Raw genomic sequence first — 19,411 nt, forward strand, 5'->3', positions numbered from 1 at the left:
TACAGGAAAAAAAAGCAGCTTTATTAAACTCATTCATTCTTGTGAAATCAATGCCACATTTATTAAAACGGTTTCTTTTCCAGGATTTCAACACATGATGCTAACACTCTTACTGCACACAAGATACATCCTCTCAACACACTTCCTAAAATAATGTACTCGATCAAACAAAACAATATATGCCAAGAAAATAAGACAAAAAAGGTAGATGGATTTTGAGTATTTTTCAATTTTGATTACAAAAGCATTGCATCAGAAACCCAGAGAACATCATTCATGGGCCTCGTTCATAAAACACGAGCAGATTTTCTGTGCGCAAAACCATTCTGGGAATGAAAAGGCTTTTTAATATATATAAATTATTGCAATTCAATGAATCATCATGTGCGGCTCTTGCTCGTTGTAAAATCATTCCTGCGTGAATCGAATGACACTAATTCATTTTCATGAATGTTTCTACCGTACGTAGCGGTCACAATCAATTCAAACAGTTTGTCAAATTCAATCTGCTTGTGTTTCATCATCATGCAACATTCAATTATACATTTAAATCACCTGTTGACTATGAATGCACAAACATACAACGTTCATCTGTTTCTACTGTGCCTGATTTGTGAGAATATTTTATTGTATATGTATGCAGCTGAAAGAAATGTACAAATACTTTGTCAATATGACATCATGTGTGTCTTTCCGCTAGGAAAAGGAATCATAAGAGCAGACGCACGACGAATCAAATGTTAAAACATACACAGGCGAGAAGGCAAATAATCACGTGGGCTGGCGAATCAGACTAAAAGCGGTAATATGGGCGTTCAAAAATGGTGAAAAGGCATAAAAATATGTATTCTCTTCAGAGTCCTCTCACATTAAAGGCATGAGGAAATGGCTTCACGACTTACCTAAATATCGGTTTGACATCCCAGAATGCATCAGCATGTGGTAGAGAGTGGTAGAGATTATAATTCAACCACCAGAAAAACAATTGTAATGCATATTAAATCAAACTATTTCCATAGGAAAGGTTTGCTAATGTATAAAATCAAAACCCTCATTATTTCGGTCACAAATGTGTTATCCAAACAAAATTAAGTGTTTTCTTCCACCCAAACCAGATTTTGATGGTTAAATATTGAGAAGATCAAGCTGGTGAATCAAGGCTCCCTGTGCTGATGGGATGCATCCGTTGGCGGGTCGTTGGCTGGTGTGGTACTCCCCTCGCCGTCTCTGGAGCTCTGAGGGATTAGCGGAGGGGGTCCTGGGAAACCACGCCCGCCGTATGGAGGCGGGATCATGGCTCCGGGGGGCGGCAGAGGTCCGGGAGGGAAGGGGCGTGGGGGGAGTCCACGAGGGCCGAAAAATTCAGGCGGGACGTCCCGTGGTCCAAGCGGCGGAGGAGGAAGTGGTCCCAATGGCGGGCCTCGTCCTGATCAAACAAAACGTAACAAGGTTTAGTGATGCACTGAAAATTAATATCCAAAATCACAGAACAAAACTGATGTTTGATTAACTTTGATTAAGTTTTTTGAATCCTTTAAATGAAAATTGCGTCATTAATTTGTGTCATTCCAAACCCGTAAGACCTTCGTTCATCTTTGGAACACAAATTAAGATATTTATGATGAGATCTGAAAGCTCTCTGACCCTCCATAGACAGTAGGGATGGGAGAAAAAATAAATAAAATTGATTCATCTATCGCGATTCTTTTTAAAACCATTTAAAAATCGATTGGTTTACCTCGATTTTTATTTGATTATTTTATTTTTCCTAAGAGGTGGAGGGGGAGAAGTTAGCGCTCTGTAATTCCAACAGAGGGCGAAATGTATAGGCGTGTTCAACTTGGACGATCAGCGCATGACATTAAAGTACCTCGAGAGCGATTCGAAAGCACACAGAGCCGTCATTATATATAGATCAGTGGGAGCCGTCTGTTCTCTGTAGCTCTCGCGGTGCTTTGTCACGATCGTTCTGCGTTTGCAGTGCCGCTGCATTAGATGACATCATACTTTTAAAGCCGGTGCGAGAAAGCAAAGCCATGACGGAGGCAGAGGATCAAACCTCTTCCAGAATTCTTTTTGCACCTTCACGTTTTGAATCCCAATTCTGCCGGGAAAACATGACTAAACATGACTAAAACGGTATGCAGAGTAACATAGCACTTCTTTTTTAATTCAGAAAGTATTTTTTCTGCTCATTTGGTTGAACATTTGACTATTATATTCATGCGCAAGTTCAGAGTTTTGGTACTTTTAAGTTTCATGGTTCAAAGTACTTTAAATATACACTGTGTATGCTCCAGAAATAAAAGTTCAGAAAGATGTGATGCATTGTTTTTGTTAATGACTCCTCATATACAGTCTCTTTTAAGGGTATAATCAACTATTTTCCATTGTCTAGTCTTTTAATAAGCAAACAAAAATCACAATAAATTCTAATATCAAATTGCAATAGTGACTGCTAAGATGTGTTTTTTTATTGCGACAGTCTATATTAAGTGCATCATTCAACTTTTTCCCATGGTCTAGAGTTAAAAATGAAAAACTCAAATCAGAACACAGCAATATCGAATCGCAATACTTGTAGAATCAAAAATGTTCCACTGCATAGCGCTGGGCGGTATATCGAGTTTGTACGATAGATATATTTTTTTATAAGCGATACGGTATGAAGCAATGCCGTTAATATCGATATTTGATACGGGCGCATCTGAAAAAAGATCTAGCGGAGGACACAGACTGAACTGCTACGGAAAAAGTGCATAATGCAATTTGTTCTTAACATGTGACAAGCTTTATATGAAGGGCTTTTAAAAAACTCGTAAGATAGCCTGTGGTTTGAGTTTAAAGCGGCTGATAGAAAGGATGCGTGTTCCGGTGACAAAGACTCGCGCCGTTTAATGTGTTTGAGATGTGCTGTTTTCCTAAATGCACAACTTACATTTCACAGGTATATTCTCCATCTGTAAATGTTAGAAAAGCCATGGAAATATTTCCATTTTGCTGTCAGAAGTGCATAAGCTTTTGCTTTGCGATTCTCCACTAAACATCATAGACTTCATTCACAACTTCATATAATTATGACTCAAATATATATTTTGCTAAAATATTTGTAGTTGGACAATAAATGTGACGTAGAATTTTAAACCTACTAGTAAGTATTTGTATGATAGCACTAACTGTAAAGTGGTAAACTTTTTTTGCACATAATATGCATGGTACAGCACTGTACCCTACCACTGCATGGTACAGCAAGACTCACTTTTGGGGGTTTTTCCACTGGCTACAGTACCTGGTACTTTTTTTAGTACCACCTCGGCCGAGGTTCCAAGCGAACCATATCGTTAGCAAAACATGACGTGTAAACTCTGCTGATCACTGCTTGCGTCATTGAACTTGCGGCACGAGACACAACAGACCCGCTAGATTTAAATCAGCACAGCCAGCGAAGGATCGAACGCAACCGTTTTGAATGAGCGCACCTTTCTTTTAACAACCAAAAAAATGGCTGTTTCGTTGTCTGTTGAGGAAGTACAGACTGTACTCTCGTTGACAGCCGAGGAGTGGATCCTGCAAGAGCTTGATGGAGCGACGCGGAATTAAAATGTTTTTCAGGAGTCACAGCAGTAGAGGCAGCGCAACTATAAAGACACGTGAATAATCCCGCCCACTCTAAAGCGGTACTAAACTGCAGTGGAAACGCAAACCGAGCTGAACTGAGCCGTGCCGAGTCGTACCACGCAGTGGAAAAGCGCCACAACAGAACTGCAATGTTCCCAGGTCCAGAAACATAGCAAGGACATCAGTAAAACAGTCACATCAGTGGCTCAAGTCCTTGGCCCAAGTCCTCCAAAGCTACGAGAATACTTTGTGCGCAAAGGAAACAAAATTTAACAATTCTTCTCCCCAAGTTACCGTCCATCATCATTTTGGAGAGTACCACAACGCATGCGCACGCTTTCCCCAGAATGTAATCAGCGTTGTTTACGTTCAGCATGCGTGCGTTTTCTCTTGAGACACTGATGTCCCATGGGCTATTTTACCGATGTAACATTGCAGTTGCATTGCTGTCAATGGAGGGTCAGAAAGCTCTCAGATTTGATCAAAAACACCTTAATTTGTGTTCCAAAGATTAACAAAGGTCTTACAGGTTTGGAACGACATGAGGGTGAGTTATTAATGTCAGAATTCTAATTTTTGGGTGAACTAACCCTTTAACATGGCGTGACAGATTGCTGTAACCATGTAAAGGAATGGTCTTAAACTCAATTCCTGGAGAGTCACAGCTCTGCTCCAATCCTAATCAAACACTGATCCAGATAATCAAGGTCTTCAGTATCACTACAAACTTCCAAGCAGGTGTGATTTGGGGCTGGTTGGAGCTTGGATTTTATATGCAATTTAAATATTTTATATACAACTGTTTTATTTGAGTGTTCATTAGTAAATAAATCTGATTAACTGATTATTAAATAAACTTCTGGCTAATTAAAATCTTTGATTTTGGCATTTTAATAAGTTCATGTTGGTGCATCACTAGTTTCAGGATGTGAAGCAAAAAAAAGCAGTGTTGAATCTTACCAAACAGTGGCGGTACAGGTCCAAACGGGCCGATCGGAGGAGGGCCGTATGGGTCCATGGGTGGCGGTCTGAAGCGTGGCTCTGGCAGCATCATGGGCGGGTGGCCATTGGGCGGTCGGATCATCATAGGTGGCGGCGGTCCGTAAGATTTCGGTGGTGGAACCGGAGAATCCCGGATGGGAGACGACAGGAAGGATCCATGACTCTGAGACTTGGAGAGCTGGAGGAGAAGATAGAGAACTACAGGTTAAAGAAAAATACTCTCTAGAGCTCTGAGGAGGTTTAACACCAGATTCCTGTTAACCAACCCAAGCAGACATCAGTGAACCACTGCAAGGCCAGAAACACACTTTATACAAGAACAACAGCAGACACAAGCGCATCCCTAACCCTAACCCTTTTGTTACCCTAACATCTTAAACTATTTTAATATTCAAATACTTGTAGTCGCCCTGAGATTTTAAATTATTTTCATAATTTAATTTAAAATTAGTTCAATAATTTAACATCCACATGCATGCGCATGGTTCTCTAATGTGGTTTAATGGTTACACTGGTGTTTTAGGAACCCAATACAATTTTATATAACAACAATAATAGTAATAGTCCTAATAATAGCAGTAATAATGATGAGTTCTATTGATCATTAATTATTAATATAATAAATTATTATAATGGTTGATTACTAATCTAACTCCAATTATAAAAAAGAAAAATATTATTGTTGTAAATTATAAATGTACTGTAATATAAACTGAATATTTGATAATTATTTTACACAAGTTCCAATACTAGTTTGTCTTAAATTCAAACACTAAAGGTCACTCAAGCTTTATTAATAATACTTAAAATAAATGTTGTCTATTAACCAATTATAAAAATGAATAAAGAATTATCTTACGGTTGTAAAATAAATGTAAAAAAATATTTGATAATTTTGTATTTTATATAACAAGTTGCAATATTAATAATGTCTTAAATTCTAACTCTAAAGCTTTACCATGCATCAAGCTTGATTATCATAACTGTTGATAATTAATCTAGCTCCACTTATAAAAACAATTATTCTATAGTGTTGTAAATTAAAATTGTACTGTAAAAAAATATTATTTTATATTACAAATTACAATAATGATATTTAAAGTCATAAATGGGTACTCAAGCGTTTATAACTTGTCAAATATTTATTTTTAAACCTTTCAAGCTTTTGACATTTCAAAGCCTCAAGCTTTTATTTTGGCAGAATACTTCATTTTTGTGGACAGTTTGAAATTATCAAAATGTGTAAAAGCATAAGTGGCAGTTGTTGCATTAGCCCTATTGATTTATTTTAATTTTATATTTGATTAAATTTGACATACTTTACACGCACTTGTGTCACTGTGGTGGTAATGTTCCTTACTACTCATTAGGGCCGATAAAGTTTTGCGTTGCATTATGAAATCACAACAAATCAGTCTTGCATTGCTATTTTGCATTCATGTACTTGTGTAGAGTATGTTTCAGGCCTGTACATGCTGGAACTCACTCACCAACATGAGTTTTGTTAAACATCCGCCCACACAAGACCCACACAGTGATTAGAAAGTGAACAGAAAGACATGTTTAATCAGGCTCTGAAGACCCAAAAACAGCTCACAAAGCAACCTGGCACTGTGCACAAAACAGTCCCATCCATCCCAGCACCCAGCCGCTGTACTCACAGGCTGTACGGGCTCAGACGAGACCTGCTCTGAGGCCTTGGCCGTCTCACTGACCGGTGCCGTCTGCTTTAAAGCAAACACACCCACCGCCGTTTAATGGACAACAACATCTGGATATGCATGAGTGTTTCTTAGACGTTTACTGAAGATCTCCTCGCTCACATCGGAACACACTGTACATCAAATATCAAACAGAGAAAAACATGACAGCTGTGATCCTTACCATCGGTCCATCATGTGCACAAGGAGATGAAGTCATCGGAGGAAACATTTCTGAAAAACAGACAAAATGACATTTAGACATCTGTGAATGCAGATATAATGTAGATCTTAAACTGTGCAATTCAAACCACATCTGATACAGTCCACATTTATTAAAAAACTAAGAAAAAAATAAATGAAAATTCATATTTAAATATTTATTTTCTTTACAATATTAGATTTAGGATTCAATGAACTCTTTACATGGAGTATTTAAATGTTCATGTAATAAACAGATAATGACTGTAAAAACTGTACTAGTTTAAAGGTTGGGGTCAGTAAGTTTTAAAAAAGAAAATAAATTAATACTTATTCAGCAAGCAAGCATTAAATTTATGAAAAGTGACAGTAAAGGCTTGTTACAAACAATTTCCATTTCAAATGAATGCTGTTCTTTTGAACTTTCTATTAATCAAAGAATCACAAAAAATTCTATTTAGCTTTATTTCAGTTTAAGTACTTATTTTAGATAGTTCACAAGTCAACATTTATAATTTATTTAATTATTTTCATTTCAAATCACACAAAAAAGTATTTTTTAAATATAATCAGTGTCATTTTTATATAATTGTTCTATTTAGCTTTGATTTATTTATTTCAGTTTTAGTTATTTTAGAAATTACTTTAGTTCTAAAGGTAACATTCCTTTTATTCAGAAAGGATGCATTAAATTTATCAAAAGTGACAGTAAAGACATTTATAATGTTACAAAAGATTTCTATTTAAAATAAATGCTGCTCTTTTGAACTTTCAATTCAAAGAATCTTGAAAAAATCAGTTTCCACAAAAATATTGGGCAGCACAGCTGTTTTCAACATTAATATTAATAATCAGAAATGTTTGTTGAGCAGCAAATCAGTATATTATTATGATTTCTGAAGATCATGTGACACTGAAGACTGGAGTAATGATGCTGAAAATACAGCTTTGATCACAGAAATAAATTACAGTTTAAAATGTATTACAATAGAAAACCGTTCTTTTAAATAACAACATTTTATAAATTTACTGTATATTTATATATTAAATGCATCTCTCGTTGCTGCTTTATAACGGGTCGTATCATAAGCACCTGGTCTGGATGGCAGCGGGTGTCCGAGGTCTGAGAAGCGTCCGTGAGGGTCAGACGGGGGTCGTGGACCTGGAACAGATCACAAGTCATTAGGAACCGTTATCAATCATTTTATACTGACATACATTAAATGCTGGAGTTCAGGAGCGAACGCATCAGGAGCGCTTTCAATGACAAAGACAGAAGGAAATGCTCTGAGGAGAGAAACTGAGGGGGAAATGACAGGCGATCTAAAAACAGAGCGACTCAAAAACAGGAAAGCTGGAAAAATAAGAGGAGGAGGATAAGGTTGATGTCAAGGGGAGGAGGACGACACAGCGGCGACTCACCGAACGGTTCGCCCCGTCGCCCTACAGGTGCAGAGGGGGGGCGTCCAGGACCCTCCATCATTAGAGGAGGAGAGGGAGCGCCCCCGCTCACAGGAGATGGCCCGTACGAATCACCTGCTTAGACCAAACCACCACAATCAGAAACAATACCAGACACATGAGAGGAATCAACCCTGCGCTAAGCTCCGCCCCTCAGTTACTGTTGCTCGGAAAGACAAGCTTACAAAGGTAGCTTATCATTAATGAGTATTTATATTCTTACTTTACTATTCTTTATCTGGAGTTTTTGTAAAATGTCTCTACTTGAATGAAAGAGAAAAATACTGCTTGCATCCTCTCTGGAATTACATTATACCAAAGTTATCTTAGTGTCGGACTGAATGTGTTTGTAATTTAAAATAAATATATTTTGCATTAATGATTTTTATTTCTGTTTTATTCATTTTAGTTTTTATTTTATTTAAGCTTTTGTCATTGTCAGTTTGTTTTAAAAATATTTTTGGTATTTTCATTCATTTTTGAATATTTTTTTTTTCTATTTTATGTTTTTCATCTAATATTTCTGTTTTATTTCAATTAACAAATGACTTCTAATATTTTTGTTAACAGCACTGCATTATGCAAAAGCCTGTCAGACTAACTGTGGACAGCAACAGCAGCCGTTCTGTGGGTCGTTTGTGTTGTAAAGACCTTGTGAAGTGTGAATTATAGGACAGAAACTGCTCACCTCTTCTCTGTGGCGGCATGTGGCGATCTGGAGGTCCAGAGTTGAGTTTGAACAGACTTTGCTCCAGGTCTGATATTTTATCTCTGTACTCCACAAGCCTTTATAAATGCACAAACATCAGAGATCAGAATCAACACTGACAATAACAGCAATATGATGGAGAATACCGCAACTGAACAGTGCGATTTGATAAACACTCACTTCTGACGAAGGGTGCCCGACTCTCGTCTTTCCTCCACCAGAGTTCGTTCAGAGGCGCGGGCTTTCAACTATAGAAAATAAGTAGGTTTGATTATATATCAGTATTAGCCAATATTATTTTTATTAATAATATATTATTAGTATTTACATTAGCCAAGTTTTAGTAATTTTGTTATCTGCCATTTAATTGTACTGATTTTAAATTATAAATAAGATATCAGTATCAGTCTGCGCATCCCTGAAGAAAAAAAAGCTTCTAGATTGTCTAATTACATTATTATAAATAATATTACCATAAGTAGGGCATTCCACTGTTCAACAGCAATATTTCTGTATTTAAAACATTTTGAAATGTGTACCATCATATCAGTCACAGCCAGTGGATTCCTAATACAAAAGACAAAAAGTTGAAGCGTGGTAATTACTCACCCAGTTCTCATGGGCTTTCTTCTCCTGGATTGCCACCTGTTAGAAAGTGAAGGCAAGGAGTTGAGATTGAGTTTTGTGTGCCGGATTGAGAATACAGTGACTCTGTGCAGTAAATGTTTCTCACCTCAGATTTCAGAGAGCGTTCGTTCTGTTGCATCTCCTCCTCGATGTCCTTGATCTTCTGTTTGAGGGCTCTCACCTCCTCCTCTGAGCGCAGAGCTTTACTGTCCACCTCCGACAGCTTCGACTCCTTCTCGTGTCTCTCCAGCTCCTCCTGAGTCAGTTTCCTACATACAACAGGTGAGTTTATTTTAGCAATCCAGAATCATGAAATACAAGCTGTATTTGTGCTTTGAAACTCAATTTTATGAAATCTGGGTAATCCTAAACAGCCAGATCAGTCATCTATTTCTTCTGTTTTATAGTTTGCTTCCTCATGTAGTTGTCTAATAAACCTGGCATTGCACATTACAAATGGCTCTTTAACAAATGGCTGTTGTTCCTCTTTTGTAAGTCACCTTGGATGAAAGTGTGTGTTCAATGCATAAATGTAAGTGTATTGTGCATCATTTAGGATGCAACATCACACAACAGCTGTGTGAAATACAGTCGCTTGTAACATAACATGCACTTCATGAGTTTAGCATGATTTCTAGTTTCCATCTGCACTTCCACAGCTGATGCTCTCTGAAGTGCATAGAAAAAGAAAAAATCTAATTTTTATTTTGGGATATTCATCATATTTTAGAACACAGTAACTAAAAATATGGAAAAAAAATAAATAAAAAAATACTGCCAAGACTCCCTGAACTAACGGATCTGATATGAGCACTCAATTTTCTATTTTACAGTGAACTATTACAATATTAACATATCTTGTTTTTTGATTGCATTTTAAATCGAAAACATTAAATTTCCACATTGTACAGCCCCAATTTTATGTATACATTTTATTTTAATCTTTTTTTATTGTATTTTAAATGAAAATAATAATTTAAAAAAGCATTTAAATAATTCATGCAGCCCAAACTGAATGTATCGATAATAGATCACAATTGGCTTTTTATGGTTGGTCCTTTTGCAGAGAGAAAAACTTAAATGTTATTTCAATTGAAATAATGAAATACTACAGGTGTTCTACTAGTAGAATAATTATACACACACTAACTAAAAACATGGAAATAAAATATATATTGCAACGCTCTCTGAACTAATGTATCAGATCTGTGCCCTTCTAAAGGGTTTGATGATGCAAAGATGTGATGTAAAGTGTGAGCTCTCACTGCTGCAGTGCGTTCTCTTTCTGCTGGTAGAGTTCAGTGGTGATTTCCAGCCTCTGCTGCAGGTGCTTGAACTGGTTCTCCAGATGAGTTCTCTCATTGCTCAGATTCATCTGGTCACGCATGACCTTCTGATATTGCTCTACATTAAAGAAAAAATAAATTAAAGTCAGTACACAATTAGATGAAGATGTGGAAAGCCAATCAGAAAGTGTTCAAATGAACATTCACAGTCTTCATACCCTCCAGCTCCTGTCTGGCTTTCTGTTCGGTGAGGAGACTTTCCATGTAGCGATTCCTCTCGTCTTCAACAACACCGAGAGTCGCTTTAATCTGCGAAACAGAAACATTGCATTAGAAATAAGAAGAGGGTTGAATTATCCTCAAATTTAAATCAGATGTATGTACCCTGGAGACATCCATCATCTGTTTGATTCGCAGTCTCATGGTGTCCATCATCTTCTCTGAAAGAAAACAGAGGCCTGTTGTTCAGAACAGAGGAGAAAGTTTCATCTAACCATCTTCAGGCCTCAAGCAACCTATTGCTTGAATAAAATGGCAAGACACCAATGTTAATAAATTAAAAGCACACAAGCGATTTATTAAATTTAACGCTAAAATAAAGCCTCAATGGTTTAACATTTGAAACTGAAGAAATTAAGACAACCATTAGTAATTTTACAATTCTACCATAAAATACAACACTTTTTGCAAATACTCTAATACATTACAACATTACAAAATAACATTACAACAGTAATGTTATTTTGTTTAATATTTTTATTTTAAATTGTTTTATTTGTTAATAAATATTTTATTTTAATTAAGTGACATTAATATCTAATAGTTTTAAATATTTAAATAATTAATATTAAATATATTAAATTAATTAAAATATTACTACTATTATCCTATTTTGTTAAATGTTTTTTAGAATTTTGCGTAATATCGTTATAATAATAATAATAATTATTATTATAATAATATGATTCTGGCCAAACTGTGCATACAAGCAAACAGCTTTTTTACTGCAGCAGAAATGATCAGAAAAACTGCAATAATATTTTTCCCAAATCATGCAGACCTAATTAAATGCATCAACAACAGATCACAATAACTGGGTTTAATGGTTGCCAAGCAACAAAACAATAAAAGCTCATTCTATAAACATTGGGCCTTTGGATCATGAAGAACGGAATTGTTATTCAAATTCTGAATAAAAAAATATTTAAATCTATACTGAAATCTGGCAAATCCAAAATAATTCCATAGAAGAGTGGTTTTTACTTTTAGTTCCAAAGCTTTTTATGAGTGTCTGACATTTCCTCAGCACTAACTTGTTAGGAGTGGAAGCATTTAAATGCCACAGATCATGATTGCATTCTTGGTTACGTTGCTCAACTGATACAAAAAAAAGAATCAATAGAACAATCTGATATTTAGAGTTCTTAAATGGAATGTTGTGATTGACAGTTCAAACATAATCAGTATCTTGATTATTTCTTCATTTCTCAGTAGATAACTCTGAATTTCCCACGTTTCATTCGTGGATCACGGCAGACTCCGAGAAATAAAGCTTTGAGTCACTCAAGATGAGAGCATCTGCTGAATGCATATGAATACAAGTCCCCTGACAAAAGACAAAAAAGGACAGCGAAAACTAAATTTAAATCAAACAATTGGAGTTATAAATAGAGACTGACCAGCATCTTCCCCATTGGACATTTTAGCATCATCTTTCTGTAGTTCTGCAGGATCACCGGCTCCCAGACGGTTGAGCTCTGCAATACAGCTGGACAAAACCTAGATACCAGAGAATCATGGGATGCCATGCATTTAGGATGTGATATTATGGAGAACACACTATAATTTGTAATAAAATTTAAACAAAGCTCCTCCGGACCACCTGTTTTATAATACGCAATAAGTTTCACTCACATCAATCTCATTCTCCTTGTGCACCAGAGAGTCCTCCAGCTCTTTCTGGGATTTGTGATAAACTCGGATCTCCTCGCTCAGTTTCTTGTGCTTCTCCTGCCAGTCTTTAGCATCACGGAGGATCTGTCAGAACATAAATATCATTAGATTCAAGCTGACATTGATGGATGAATGAGATTTACAGCTCTGACAGCAGAACTTACAGATTTCTTCTGTTCTTTTAAAGTGCCATTTTCTTTCTCAAAGGACAGAACCTGAGCCTTTAGAGCATCTTCTCTGAGTTTGGCTTCATCCATGAGGACATGAACCTGTTATCAAATCAAAACAAACCCAAAACATTTAATACCTTCGTCTTTAGGACATGAGGGAACTAAATGTTTAGTGAAACTATTTAACAATGGTCTCATTTTATCTGTCCAGCCCTTATTCAGGGAGCTAAAATATTCTCAAAATGTAGTTGATTATCAATATATATAAAATGAAAGAATGTGAAATTTACTGGAAAACAAATCTTCAACTTAAAAGTAGTATTTAAATTATATGGAAATTATAAACAGCAATAAATCTAATTTATTTTTGAATTTATAATCTAATTCACAACTTTACACTGGACCTCAAGCAACGTGGATTATGTGCCTCTCCTCTCTTCCTCCAGACTCTGGGACCTTGATTTCCAAAGGAAATGCAAAATTTACTTTCATCAGAGAACATAACTTTGGACCACTCAGCAGCAGTCCAGTCAAGACGCTTCTGATGCTGTCTCTTGTTCAAGAGTGGCTTGACACAAGGAATGCGACAGCTGAAACCCATGTCTTGCATACGTCTGTGCGTGGTGGTTCTTGAAGCACTGACTCCAGCTGCAGTCCACTCTTTGTGAATCTCCCCACATTTTTGAATGGGTTTTGTTTCACAATCCTCTCCAGGGTGCGGTTATCCCTATTGCTTGTACACTTTTTTCTACCACATCTTGTCCTTCCCTTCGCCTCTCTATTAATGTGCTTGGGCACAGCTCTGTGAACAGCCAGCCTCTTTAGCAATGACCTTTTGTGTCTTGCCCTCCTTGTGCAAGGTGTCAATGGTCATCTTTTGGACAACTGTCAAGTCAGCAGTCTTCCCCATGATTGTGTAGCCTACAGAACTAGACTGAGAGACCATTTAAAGGCTTTTGCAGGTGTTTTGAGTTAATTAGCTGATTAGAGCGTGGCACCAGGGGTCTTCAATATTGAACATTTTCACAATATTCTAATTTTCTGAGATACTGAATTTGGGACTTTCATTAGTTGTCAGTTATAATCATCAAAATTAAAGGAAATAAACATTTGAAATATTATTAATTAATCTAATATACAAGTTTCACTTTTTGAATGGTATTACTGAAATAAATAAACTTTTTCATGATATTCTAATTTTATGACCAGCACCTGTATAATGGCTGACAAATTGATGCCAAAAACCGCCAATTCAAGATCAATTCATCCAGCACAAATTACCTTTGCACGCTCCTCATCATAGCTCTTCAGTGTTTTCTGGTATTTCTCGATTCTCTGGTGCATTTTGGCTATCTTTGGTTGAGAGAAAAACATGAAAAAGTCATGAAAAATCTGAGAGATAAAATTCACAATTAAAAGAGATCAAAGCTTACCTTCTCATTAAGATTTGAATTTTCTTCCTGCGTGTCCATTATTTTCTGGTTGAGCTGTGAAACGCTCCCAGACATCTGCTCCCATTGGCTCTGAAGCTTCTGATGACGATTCTAGTCAGCAAAAACAACAAACCACATTATACAGATGTGCACAGAGATGACACTGAGATTGTGATGGATGATGATTCACCTTCAGCCCTTTCACTTCTTGTTGGCTGGAACTCAGTGATTTCTCAGAGTTTTTCAGCTGTTGTTCGCGCTCTTTTATCTGCAAGGAGACAAATGATCAGGTTCATCAGCCTTTACTGAAAACAATAAGCTGTAAAATACAAGCAAATTAAATTTACCATGTGGTTTAGTTCTGTGATCTTGCTAGCAGCATCGGATTTCTCGTTGAGAAGCTGCTGGATCTTGTCTCTAAGCTGCTTTTCAGTTACTGTGGAAAAAAGATGTTGCAAAATATATTTAAAAAATAAAGAAAATATTTTAAGAGACTTTAAGAACACTTCAAATTACTACAAAATAATTTAGATCATTTTACAGAAAAATATCCTACATATATAAGGTGAAAATACATAATTTTGAATTATTCCATTTTGTTATTGATAACAAATATTACAATATTCAATGACGATATAAATATTTTTGGGAGAGTGATTCAAAAACTACTGAGAACATTTTACTTAAAACTTCATATTTGAATTATTTGGAAAGTAAACTATAAACTACATTGAAACTAATTTATCAAAATATAAAATATTTTTCTATTCATTTATTTGAGCAAGTGCAATCTGATAAAATTAGATTATAAAATATATATTAAAAATATTTAATATTTTTTCACCATTAGACAAATTATAAAAGGAAGTAATGTAAATTTTATTTTGCTAATAACTTGCTTGTTTTCCTATTTAATCATGCACTAATGCTTTTTACCTAACCAGAACATTAAATATATTATAAAAGTTCTCCAGCATGAGATTATCAGATGGACAAACCAAAAGATCAGCTAATTTTTAAATTTTAAAAAAATCTGACAACAGTGCAAAAATAAATTCCCGTGATGACGACTAAAAACAGTAAAAACCAACATAAATTATTAAAGTACGATATATAACAGTACCATTGCATGTATATGCCCTCAACCAACCCTAAGAAAACAATGCGATAAAATGCATATTTAGCTGATCTCAATCATGATGAGCTTGAGAAGTGACTTACATTGATATGTTCTGCCTTTGATCTAGAGCAGAAAAGAAGAGTTGAATGACACCGATTAGATTGAATCATTTATAAAAGAATGAAAACATTAATCACGAGGTGATTCTTACAGCAAGAACGGTCCTCCAGAAGAACATCAGTACTGTGAGGGCCCCGACAACCGCCGTAGCAGCCACCGGCTCCCAGGGGACTCCGTGGAAATTGGGACCCGGTCGCCATTCCTCCGGAAGAGCAGTGATCAGCTAATCGAAACAAAAACACACAAAATATCATCAGGTTTTATGATAATTACTGAAACAACTCCTAAATTTGACTACTTGGTTTCTATGGGAGAATGTTTTCATCAAGGGATATAAAAATAAACTAATTGTGATTTTTTCATCTTACAATTGTGACTTTTCTCACAATTGAGTTGCATTTAAAAATTCAGAGAAATCAAGTCACAATTGAGAGACATGAGATCAGAATTGAGAAACTCAGAATTGAGAAACTCAGAATTGAGAGACAAACTTGAAATTGAGAAACTCAGAATTGAGAGACAAACTTGAAATTGAGAAACTCAGAATTGAGAAACTCAGAAATGAGAGATATAAACTCAGAATTCTGACTTTTTTCCACAGTTTACATTCCGCAATTATTTAATTTCCACCAGAGAATAAAAATATCACTGCGATTTTCTTCTTTTTTCCCTTACAACTCTGACTTTTATTTTGCAATTCTGAGTTATCAAATTATTCTGACTTTTCACAATTCTAAGAATATAAAAATTTTTCTTGCACATTTATATTTATAGAAATTTTATATTTCAACTTTTATTTTATTTTATTTTTACGCAGAACTGCGAGTTTACGTTTTTTGTGTGCGTTTCTAACATGGAATTATTATTATTAAAGGAAATTGTTACTTTCTCTCAATTTGCAAATTTATCTCACAATTCTGACTTTATATTCTACAAATCTGACTAGATCTCACAGAATTGAGAGTTAAAGTCACAAATACTTATTTACTGTTTTATCCTGTGGTGGAAACAAACTTTAATAGGTTTCACTGCCTGACAGGTTAATCTGTTTGTGATTAGCAGGCCCCGATGTCAAATCTGGGACTGTTTCAGATCAATTTATGCCCTTTTTTAAGACTCACATTGACAAATCTGAAGCAACAAAGTCTATTTAAGCACTGACCCTTATCACCAGCCACATGCAACAGAATCACAACACTAGGGGTTTACTGGACTTTCACCTCTGATGAAACCCAGTCACCTAATGCCTACAATAAGCACTTACAATTTACACAATTTAGTTGCCTTGGGACTTTATACGATCTTTATGGACTTAACTCACTGGGATTGCTATGAGAGCTGGATGAGAAGGGCTCAAAATACAGCACTGACATTATTACACAACTACTGAATGGATATTATACTGATCTACTGTATGAATGATGGATTTGAAGCAGTTTAGGTCGTTATAAATCATTGAGTTTAATCCTGAAGGCAGTGATCGAGTCTAGAGAGTGGAAACACTTAACTTACTTCCTGAAGTCTGGACAGGATGAAGACAAAAAAGGCTGTGTTTTCTATCTCAGCTGGTGGAGAGGTAAGACTAGGCTGTGAATCCATTCTCTTACAGCGTTTGAACTTATTTACCAGAGTAAGTTACCCGAGCGCTCAGAGACGATAAACAGTATAAATGGCGGACCGCTGCTTCATGTCGGGAAGCCGGTGTTTCTGATATAAAACCGCTCTGACACGCTTTGCTTTCAAAGCGAATATATATTTAAGCTGTATATAGAAGGATAGCTGATATATACAATTAATATGTTTTGAAATCGCGGCTGGAGGAAGATCAGCGTTGATCTCTCTCAACACGTCAACATTTCGAAACGCTGAGGTAAGAGTCTCTCGCTCAGAGTAGAGTGCGCGCGCGGTCATGTGACGCTAGCGGCGGCCTCTGATTGGTTACGCCTGGTGAGCGCAGGAGATCCTATTTAGCTGTGATGCTAGCGGATTTGAAAGATTAGCAACTTGAATGAACGACGCTTCGGTGGATATGTCGTATATAAGGCAGCGATATTTAGTTGAAATGATTTGGAGTTTAATCTACTTAAGGTTTCATGTCTCGAATAGAGCTTTATCGACGCCAGCAGAAGTGACCCGGTCACCCGTCATGACGAAATATTTATTGTCCATCTTATAAAACACTAAAGAAATATTATTAGGTCTACTTAAGGAACATGCATTCCTTTATGAAAATATTTCGACAGAAAAACCCTCTAAATTCAGTCAGTATTTGAGAAAAAAAACTAGGGGAAAAATATATTTGTCTCTTTGTTGTTTTTTTATACTTTGCATTTTTTTTTTATTATTTATTATATATATATATATATATATATATATATATATATATATATATATATATATATATATATATATATATATATATATATATATATATATATATATATATATATATATATATATATATACACATACACACACACACTAGATAGATAGATAGTGTAACCCAGACATTCATGATGGCTTTGTCACATTCATCATTCGCTGTAGGAGGAATAATGGGTCTCTGCTATATTAAATGATCTGAATTTTTAATTAAGAGGTGGCTTAAAATGATGGAACAGCTAAAAATGAACAGTTTGAGCCAAAACACCAGCAATATCACTAACAAACAACCACAAATTACTCCAGAAACCATTACAGAAACATTTCAAATTGCTAGCTTGCTTCTCAGAATCCCAGAACCATGTAAAGTCCAACAGAAAACAATCCTGTTATTAACGTCACAGCAATTACTCATGCAAGCTGAGTTCAGTGTGCCAGCGGTTAACAAGACTTATAACAGAACACATTACAGCATGTTAAAGATCCCAAACATTTCTTTAAAGTCAGTAAAAATATCTCTGAAAAGGAATGTAGTGATTTGGAATAAAGAAAGTTCTTTTAATCAATTCTAAACTCACCTCTTTAACTGCACTGACTGTAGTTTACACTAATATCTGCTATAGCATCTCTTGCATGACATGTTTTCAGAATCAACAACACAAACATTGTGTAGCTAGAAAGCTTTTGCATTAAAGGTGCCATAGAATGGAAAACTGTATTTACCTTGGTATAGTTTAATAATAAGAGTTCTGTGCATGGAAATGACATACCGTGAGCCTCAAACACCATGGTTTCCTCCTTCTTATGTAAATCTCGTGAATAATAAAAGACCACTGAAAAATAGGCGAATCAGAACATAACACCGACTGTGACATTACAGTCAGGATCACTAATAGTTACGCCCCCAACATTTGCAAATACCCGCCCATGTTCTAGGCCAGCCGCCAGCCGAATCATCAGAAGTTCTGCAGGTATTGCGAAGAAACAAGCGAGGACAACAGCAAAAATGGCAGATCATGGAAATAAATGTTATATTCCAGGCTGTGCAGGGGATGTGAAGTTCAGGGATGGGTTGGTGTCTGTATTCAGAAAGGCATGGAAAGCAAATAACACGTTCTAATAAAATAACGCGAGCCACTAAAGGGATATGGTTAGCTCCTTGCTAGCAGTAGCCTGTTACCTTACAGTAAATAAGGTTTCACTTACCACATAAACAGAGTAAGGAGAGATGGCTGAGGATGATGGTGAATGATTTACAGATCCTGAGCACCACTGACAAGCATCTAATCTTGTAAAATGTGTGTTAAGTACCGCCGCTCCATGATATAAACAGAGTACATGCGATCGCGAATCTCGAAAGCGAAAGTAAAAAGTGATTGTGCATTTGAAAGCAGTTTCAATACCCCGCCTATTAATAGTGGCTCCCTGATTCCCGCATTTTATATAAAGTATAATTACCTGACAATATAACTGTGAGAGAAAGTATTGAAATATATATTTTCCCTGTGTTTCCTTCCTGCTGCATGAGCTTCTGAAATGAGCCGCACTGTGAAACAGCCAATCAGAGCAGAGCTCAACATTATTATTCATAACCCTTCCAAATAAGCCAATAACAGACCATTTCATTCT

At 36.0% G+C, this 19,411-nt stretch overlaps 2 protein-coding genes across 7 annotated transcripts in view; one reads left to right on the forward strand and one right to left on the reverse strand.

Annotated features, from left to right (window-relative positions):
- LOC306880497 (uncharacterized protein) overlaps positions 1-19,411 on the reverse strand; it is a 27,143-nt gene continuing 7,732 nt past the window's right edge. The window contains exons 7-28 of one of the 4 annotated variants that reach the window (XM_079434040.1): positions 15,492-15,623; positions 15,382-15,403; positions 14,508-14,596; positions 14,351-14,428; positions 14,161-14,271; positions 14,009-14,080; positions 12,722-12,826; positions 12,519-12,641; positions 12,284-12,383; positions 10,989-11,044; positions 10,823-10,913; positions 10,584-10,722; positions 9,425-9,587; positions 9,301-9,336; positions 8,872-8,939; positions 8,671-8,768; positions 7,944-8,057; positions 7,615-7,683; positions 6,505-6,554; positions 6,282-6,347; positions 4,579-4,798; positions 1-1,426 (exon numbers count right to left, since the gene is read on the reverse strand). In XM_079434040.1, the coding sequence (XP_079290166.1) occupies positions 1,155-1,426; positions 4,579-4,798; positions 6,282-6,347; positions 6,505-6,554; positions 7,615-7,683; positions 7,944-8,057; positions 8,671-8,768; positions 8,872-8,939; positions 9,301-9,336; positions 9,425-9,587; positions 10,584-10,722; positions 10,823-10,913; positions 10,989-11,044; positions 12,284-12,383; positions 12,519-12,641; positions 12,722-12,826; positions 14,009-14,080; positions 14,161-14,271; positions 14,351-14,428; positions 14,508-14,596; positions 15,382-15,403; positions 15,492-15,623 (2,274 nt within the window). In that variant the 3' untranslated portion in view covers positions 1-1,154. Of the gene's footprint in view, positions 1,427-4,578; positions 4,799-6,281; positions 6,348-6,504; positions 6,555-7,614; positions 7,684-7,943; positions 8,061-8,670; positions 8,769-8,871; positions 8,940-9,300; positions 9,337-9,424; positions 9,588-10,583; positions 10,723-10,822; positions 10,914-10,988; positions 11,045-12,283; positions 12,384-12,518; positions 12,642-12,721; positions 12,827-14,008; positions 14,081-14,160; positions 14,272-14,350; positions 14,429-14,507; positions 14,597-15,381; positions 15,404-15,491; positions 15,624-19,411 lie in introns of all 4 variants that reach the window. The other 3 variants (XM_079434039.1, XM_079434042.1, XM_079434041.1) reach the window with 3 other exon arrangements.
- LOC306880529 (TATA box-binding protein-associated factor RNA polymerase I subunit A-like) overlaps positions 16,850-19,411 on the forward strand; it is an 18,265-nt gene continuing 15,703 nt past the window's right edge. For all 3 annotated transcript variants that reach the window (XR_013785077.1, XR_013785078.1, XM_079434092.1), the window contains exon 1: positions 16,850-16,976. Coding sequence is in view for 1 of the 3 variants with exons in the window: in XM_079434092.1 (XP_079290218.1) it covers positions 16,932-16,976 (45 nt within the window). In the remaining 2 variants the exon portion in view is untranslated. The remainder of the gene's footprint in view (positions 16,977-19,411) is intronic.

This window comes from Barbus barbus, assembly GCF_936440315.1.
Source record: "Barbus barbus genome assembly, chromosome: 14".
In the NCBI taxonomy this organism is placed as follows: domain Eukaryota; kingdom Metazoa; phylum Chordata; class Actinopteri; order Cypriniformes; family Cyprinidae; genus Barbus; species Barbus barbus.